Here is an 8,211-nt window from a genome sequence, read left to right as displayed (position 1 = left end):
TTTTTTTTTTTTTTTTTTTTTTTTTTTGAGAGAGAGAGAGAGAGAGCATGCATGCAAGAGCAGGGGTGGAGGGGGGACGGGCAGAGAGAGAGGGAGAGAGAATCTTTTTTTTTTTAAGATTTTATTTATTTATTTGACAGAGAGAGACACAGCGAGAAAGGGGACACAAGCAGGGGGAGTGGGAGAGGGAGAAGCAGGCTTCCTGCGGAGCAGGGAGCCCGATGCGGGGCTTGATCCCAGGACCCTGGGACCATGACCCGAGCTGAAGGCAGACGCTTAATGACTGAGCCGCCCAGGCGCCCCAGGGAGAGAGAATCTTAAGCAGGCTCCACATCCAGCATGGAGCCTGATGCAGGGCTTGACCTCACAACCCTGAGATCATGACCTGAGCCAAAATCAAGAGTCGGATGCTTAACCGACTGAGCCACCCAGGTGCCTCTGGAGTATTCTTTGATCAACTGAATAGCCCCAAAGAACAGATGCTGACCCCTGGCCATGCCCTCATCACTCAAAAAAGCCCAGCAGGTAAGCAAGCCCTGCTTATACAGAGGAGCTTCCCATCAGCCTTTGGATGCCTCAAGCTTCACTATGAACAGAAATCTGAGACCTTCCCCCAGTGAAACAGAAGATAATGCATCTGTAAAACAAGAACAGGATGCTATGAAAAAAGATTAATTGGGAAAATAAGAAAAAGTTCTTGGCAAATAAAAATGATAGCCAAAATAAAAATTTCAAAACAGATGTTGAAAGATGAAGTCAAGCAAGTCTTTAAAAAGTAGAACGAAAAGTTGGTGAGAATATATGAGAGAGGATCAGTCTGTGAACACCAGCATTTAACTCATAGTTCAGAAAGAGAGACCAGAGGAAAGTGGAGAAAGGGCACTATCAAATAATTATCAAATAAATCAAGACCTTTCCCTGAACCAACAGACATAAATCTGCATATTGAAAGAGCCCATTGAGTGCTCAGCAACAGTGAATGATAAAAGTTATATCACCATGGCATTTAGAACACTAGGAACAAAGGGGAGAATCTAACAACTTACAGATAAATACTGTATATTCCATCCGAAGGACTGGGAGTCAGAATGACATCAGACTTCTGACTGGAAGCTAGAAACTATGGGGCACTGCCATGACAACTCTGTGAGAATTCTATACATTCCCAACTCCTAACCAAGTATGAGGATAAAGTAAAGATGTTTTTAGCACACAAGAACTCAAACTGTGTGCCGCCTCTGTTTCCTAGGAAGGTCCCAGAGAACACACTTGAGCAAAATGAGAGTAAACCACAAAGATGAAGAATGCAGAATCCAGAAATCAGGAGAACAAATACAGAAAAGTAGAAAAAGGAATCCCAGATGATGGTTGAGAGTCAGAACTAGTTCAAATTGGAACAGAAAAATAGAAGATTTTGGAAAGGAGGAATCCTGCAGTAAAAACTGAAAGAGCATTGGAAATACTTAAGTATTTTGCAAGAAATATGGGTGTATGACAAACAAAAGAAATCGGGGGAAATACTTAGAATAGGTACACAGAAAACAATGCAAAGGAAAAATTAAGACAATTATTAATTCAGACAGAAGAAAGTTATATAAGTGGGGTACCTCGCTGGCTCAGTCAGTAGTGTGTGCGACTCCTGATCTTGGGGTTGTACTTTCAAGTTGGGTGTAGTGATTACTTAAAAATAAAATCTTTTAAAAAAAAAGTTAGATAAGAAAGGGAAACACTGTGAACAAGATGTATATGACTGTACCAGTCAATACACCAAGTGCTGATTTAACTAAAAATTATGAAATATCACTATTGGGAGGTTTGGTGAGAGGAACTGGTAACAGTCAATATATAAAATTTTTACTGGAAATATCAAATAATATAAAAAGCACTTTGAAATAAGGCAGTAAATCTCATGAAAAACAGCTGAGTGAGTTAAAAGTGGTTGTCTCTGGAGAAGAAGACTGCGGGTGTTGAGAGGAAAGGCGAGGGGCTGTTGTTTTTCATTATAAACTTTTTAGCCCTATTTAGTTTTGTAGCTATATGTATGCATTACTTTGACTATATTTTTAGAGAATTGAAAACTGGATAGCTTTCTACCATGTGATTCATTGTTATGTGATTCCATGTCAATATCTAATACTATCTTTTTTTTTTTAAGGTTTTATTTATTTGAGAGCGAGAGAGAGCGCGCGTGCGCGAGTGGGGGGAAGGGCAGAGGGACAAGCAGATTCCCCACTGAGTGCAGAGCCTGACTTGGGGCTCGATCCCAGGACCCTGAGATCATGACCTGTGCTGAAGTCAGATGCTTAACCCACTGAGCCACCCAGGCAGCCCAATATCTAATACTATCTTAATCACCTCAGCTTCCACTAAGGAGTTGGAGGCTTCACACACTATACAGAGCATTTATGAATGGCTAGAGTTTTATAAAGAAGTGAAAAGGATGACCAAAAGTGTGGTGTGCAGGGAATATGACAGTCTTTTGTGGGTGTGGCTGTCGTGGGAATCCTCTGAGACCTCAAGCTGGCCCCCATACCACACTACTGGCCCCATTTCAAGTGGTTTCCAGCCCCCAACACTCCTCACAGCCTGAGCATCTCCCTCCTGACCTTCACAGTGGTCAAGACTTTGGGCCTTGTTTTCTTATTGAATCTCCTGTCTTCCTCTACATTTGAGCCTGTCTTCTTTTTTTCAACTCTGAGCTTTGTTTTTCTCCCCGACGATGAATTCTTCCTATTTGTTATTAAATTCTGCATGGTTAGAGATGATATTTGGTTACATGGAATAGGACCAGCTGTAGTGGCTTAGTCAGGTAGAGGAAGACTGAGCAGGTACGGACACGCCCCGTCATTCCTTTCTCTTTCTCCACCATCAGCCTTAACCGGTGATTTTATCCTCATAGTTGTAAGGTAGCTGCTTCCCTGAGAGCCTCCCATCTCCATTCCAGACCAGAAGAGGAAGGGACAAGGAGAATGTACCGGTACCTGTATGAGGAAATCTCAGAAATCCCCAGCATACTTATGCTTATTTCTAGTTGGTCAGAAGCATGTCACATGCCCATCCTTAATTTTTAGCTGGGCACATTTCTGCCCTAAGAAAAATTTGAGCTGTTAGAAAATAAGGTCAGAAAGGATATTAGTCAGGGAACTAGAAGTATTTGCCTCAAGCTCCTTTAGATTATGGTTGACAGGTCAACTGGTCTACACTAGACCTGGTCAAAGGCCTTTGAAGCCAGTGACACCACCCCCCTCCGCCCCACAGTGGCCCAAGTGAGACACCAGGGTCTTTATTAGACATTCCACATGGCCCCTCAAGTCACCTAGCAGAACTACATCTGTATAACCTTCTGCTCTATAAGAAAACATGGAAGACACTGGGCCAAAATTAGGCCCAGGAAACATGAGTGCCTCTCAATCTAGGCACACCCCTGGGACATTATTGCCTTAGATTTTATTATGGCCCAGCCCCACCCTGAAGTATCAGAGTAACATTCCCCCCACAACCACACCTTTTTTTTGTGATGACCCACAGGATGGAATGACCCGTAGGATAGAATGACCACACCAAGTATCAATAAGCACTGCTCACCAGAGGAAAACGTCCAAATAGGATGGTGACTTTGCTTATCTTCCAGGCACGTATGTACCACCCAAGCCCTCAGTGACACAGTTTCTGGCCCTTTCTACATCCTGAAATTATAAACTGTATTGTCTTATACCTCCAGGTCCCTTACCCATATTCATCCACCTTACCCTCCACTACCCTTTACTTTGCCCAACCTGATTTGTTCCCACACCCTTACAACCATTTTCATGTTTCAACCTCAATTGACCCTTTGGAGGGTCATGCAGTCCTTTTTTTTTTTTTTTTTTTTAAAGATTTCACTCCTTCATTTGACAGAGAGAGAGACAGCGAGAGCAGGAGCACAAGCAGGGGGAGAGGGAGAGGGAGAAGCAGGCTCCCGGCTGAGCAGGGAGCCCGATGTGGGGCTCGATCCCAGGACCTCGGGATCATGACCCGAGCCGAAGGCAGATGCTTAATGACTGAGCCACCCCATGCCCCCATGCAGAACTATTTTTAAGTACTTATTTATAGTACATGCAGTCCTATTTTTAAGGTTCTTATTTTGCCTCTCCACCATATTTCCTACTTACCTTTCTGCTTCTGGCCTCTTCCTGGTGTATCCTGACCTCCAGAAACTACAGCTTGAGGCCCCTGTGGCCCTACAAGCAGGACCCGGACATCTGGCTAGATGAGAAACAGAAAGGGGGAGAAGGGCAGGTGCCATGGGAAATAACAGAAGGATGGGTTGACACAGGCTCTCCGAATGGCATGCTAGGTATTTGAGTCTTATTATCTGACCCCAATTTTGATGTGTGGGAGTAGGTTTTTCCACACACCACCAAGCAATTCCCAAATACTAGCTGGGTGGCCTACAGTTCAACTCACTTCTGGAGCTTAGCATCAGATTCCACAGGTTAAGGGCTCAGTCCCACAAGACTGTCCCCTCCCCACCACCACCACTTCAGACATCAATAGCAAGTCCAGATTGTTACCTGGGCTTCTGACTGACTGGCTATAAAGCTGAGGTTCTCATGACCCACTCCTTGGGTTTGATTAATTGGCTACAACAGCTAATATGACTCAGGAAACCACTTTATTCACTAGATTGCTAGGTTATTACAAAGGATATTAAAGGATACAAATCAATAGCCAGATGAAGAGATACAGAGGCTGAGGTCTCGAACAAAGCCGCTCTGTCCTCATGGAGTTTGGACCCCAGCATGATGGCACGTGGAAGCATTCTGGTTTCCCAGCCTGGAAGCTCTTTGAATTGCGTCCTTTGGATTTTTATGGAGGCTTTATTACACGGGCATGATTGATTAAATCATTGGCCATTGGTGATTGATTCAACCTCCAGCCCCTTTCCCCTCCCTGGAGAATCAGGGGGTAGGACTGAAAGTTCTAACCCTTCATTTATGGTTGGTTCCCCTGGCAACCAGCTTTCCAAAAGTCTCCTCATTAACATAAATTCAGGTGTCATGGAAAGGGGCTTGTTATGAATTACAAGGCACCCATTTCACCTGTACGGCTCTAAGGCATTTTCAGGAACTGAGAACAAGGGACCAAATATTACATTTTTCAGGTTTTCTTTTAAAAAAAAATCCAGTGTAGTTGACACGGAGTGTTATATTAGCTTCAAGTGTACAATACAGTTTCTATACATTACTTAGTGCTCATCATGGTAAGTATACTCTTTAATCCCCATCACCTATTTTACCCATCCCCCCACACACCTAAGGGACCAAAAGATGCTCCCATTTCTCTTATTGCTCAGGAAATTCCAATGGTTTGGGAGCCAGGAACCATGGACAAAGACCAAATATATATGAGAAATCTGAATACTCTAAATATATATTTCTTATAAATCACAATATTGCTGCCCTTTATAGGATGATCAGTGAAAAATCTTGGTTTCAGGTGATACAGGACCAACTCAAACTGATCTAAGTACACACACACACACACACACACACACACACACAAAATTGTTGACCTATAAAACTAAAAGTCCAAGAGTGGTTCTAACTACAGGTCCAGCTGGATTTAGGGGTTCTGGTAACACTACCTACCTTCATCTCCTTGTGTTGACTTTATTCTCAGGCAGGTTCTTCCCACACAGTGGCATTTTGGGCAGCACTGGCCATAAGTTTACATTGTACCCGTTTAATCTCAAGAAAGAGCCTTTCTCCTGGGGCGCCTGGGTGGCTCAGTCGTTGGGTGTCTGCCTTCGGCTCAGGTCACGATCCCAGGGGCCTGGCTGGGATCAAGCCCCGCATCGGGCTCCCTGCTCGGCGGGAAGCCTGCTTCTCCCTCTCACACTCCCCCTGCTTGTGTCCCCTCTCTCGCTGTCTCTCTCTATCAAATGAATAAATAAAATCTTTAAAAAAAAAAAGTCATAAGAAAGAGCCTTTCTCCTGATTTCACTGGACCATCATGAGTCACATGCATACCTGTTAACCAATCACTGTGCCAGGGAGAATAAATCCGCTAATTGGCCAGATCTGGGTTGTGTGCCCATCCACCCCTGGAGGACAGGGGAGCAGAACCCCAAAGTAAACTCAAGCTTCTGTTTCAGAAAGAAGCTAAAATGCAAGCTGGACAAGCAAAACCAGGAGAGGTCCACTAAAGATTAAGAGCTAATAAAGTATTAGAGGTGATGAATGACAAGATCAGAATTTCACTTTCAGATGATTAGTTTGGAAGTAGATTCCAGGATGGATTTGGGGGTGGGGAAGTCTGAAGCTAGGAAGACCAGTTGGAAGACTACTAAAGTTATCCAGGTAAACATATGACAGTAGGAATGGAAAAGAAAGGACTAGAGTGAGAAGTTATTACAGAAATAAATTGTTATGGATCACTCACATCAAGAAGATATAAGGAAAAGATATTAGGTGAGAGGAAAGTTGCTCAGTTAATAAGAATGTGGGAAAATGCCCCTCTCAGAAGCTAAGACCCAATCCATCAAATGGAGTTGTGAGATATCCTACCCATTGACTATTATGTTCTTCCCCTTTCAGGTAAACTCCCAATCTTAAAAATTATAGTCACTCCTCAAGTCTCTTCAGAAACCTTCAGATCTATTTGGAAAAATAGCAGGAAATCTAGTATTACCCGTAGAAAGAAGAAGAAAGTATGTTCTTAAATGTCTGTGTCTGCTGAGTTGCAGCCGCCAGGAGAGTGTGTGCGCGGAGCGTGGGCACTAAACTGGTGTAGATGCCACCCTCAGCAGATTTTGCACTTGATAAAATCATGAGAATTTTGGTTCTAGGTAATAGTATCCCAAACCATCAGTCCATTCTGATGGATGATTGTATCAAAAGACAAGTAGTAGGAAACAACATAGTTGCCTCAAATGTTGTTGCAAACCTTGCCTCCTGTCTTCAACTTTCCCACTTCCCCCCCAAATCCTGGTTCCTGTTAGCTTATTGTGGATTTGAAATGGTGAATTTACCTAAACTATTTATGAAACATGTGGGATCTATTAGGTGGTAATGCTCTACATATATTTACTCCCTATTGTATGAAGCTGAACTTCCTTTTTTCTTTTTATAATTTATTATTTTTTCTTCATTGTTTCATAGGCTAAAAACTGAAGATGGATGCCATAGATCTTTATGGATGCTGTCTATTTCCATGGCCAACCAGACGTATAGAAAGATATAGCTTTTTCTATAATAATAGTTTTCACTGGAACCAAGCCCATCTCAAATTCTAAAATTTGATGACTAATTTATGAAAGTTCAAAGTAGTGTTAATCCTGCTACGCTTGTCATTTTCTAAAATGTGGGTTTCACAAGTTGACCTTAGTAAAAATAGGTAGGATTCTTCTCTAGTGCTTCTTACGTGCTTGTGAAATTTATAACTTGAAGGAAGTCATGATCTTTATCTAAGAAAGAAAGAATCTCCTTTCATGAGTATATCTGTAGTTGGGAACAATAGGAATATTTGGAAATAACCACTTTCTGAAAGACATCCCCCAAAATGGGGATCTTCCCCAAATGAGGAAACTTCTACTCAATCACTTTAACCACCCCACCACCACCACCAAATGAATATGTCTGCTCCATAGGAAAGAGAAGAGGTGTGGTTGACCAATGTATGGATGATAAATTGGATTAGTTGAAAGTTATATGCCATGAAAATATGGTTCAGGGATGAAAAGCATGGACTGGGGAATGAAATGGACTGGAATTCTCTGTGGAAAACTGGTGCTGTCCAGGTGTGTGACATTGGCCAAGTCAGTTAACCTCACTGAGCCTCAGTTCTCCCTGATAAGATACAGATAAGAATAGCACCTGTCTCATTTGGTGAGCACTGAATGAGATGACGCATGTCAAGTATTTTTGGACAATACTTGTTTCATAATGCATGCTCAAATATAAATATCAGTGGCAGTTATTATGTTGATGTTAGAAGTAAATGATTCCAGTTATTTCACTTGGAAAAGCTATACACGAAAAATAAAAAAGAAGAAAAAAAGACTTAAGAACTTTCCATTTTGAAGTAAAAAACAAAACAAAACAAAACCCACACAAAAAGCCAGTCTGTTGGGGTGCCTGGCTGGCTCAGTCAGTAGAGAATGTGACTCTTGATCTCAGAGTTGTGAGTTCAAGCCCCACTTCGGGTGTGGAGCCTACTCAAAATAAAAAA

General features: G+C 42.4%; 1 protein-coding gene across 1 annotated transcript in view; it reads left to right on the top strand.

The window, feature by feature from the left end:
- Window positions 1–8,211, top strand: part of LOC112820090 (uncharacterized) — a 44,915-nt gene extending 36,704 nt beyond the window's left edge. The window contains exons 10-11 of the mRNA XM_073899254.1: window positions 6,579–6,691; window positions 7,143–8,211. Coding sequence (XP_073755355.1) covers window positions 6,579–6,691; window positions 7,143–7,154 — 125 coding nt within the window. The 3' untranslated portion in view covers window positions 7,155–8,211. The remainder of the gene's footprint in view (window positions 1–6,578; window positions 6,692–7,142) is intronic.

Source organism: Callorhinus ursinus, unplaced genomic scaffold (assembly GCF_003265705.2).
Source record: "Callorhinus ursinus isolate GAN/ISIS: 27379988/994484 unplaced genomic scaffold, GSC_fseal_2.0 scaffold1, whole genome shotgun sequence".
Lineage (NCBI taxonomy): Eukaryota > Metazoa > Chordata > Mammalia > Carnivora > Otariidae > Callorhinus > Callorhinus ursinus.
This window is presented reverse-complemented; position numbering and strand designations above follow the sequence as displayed.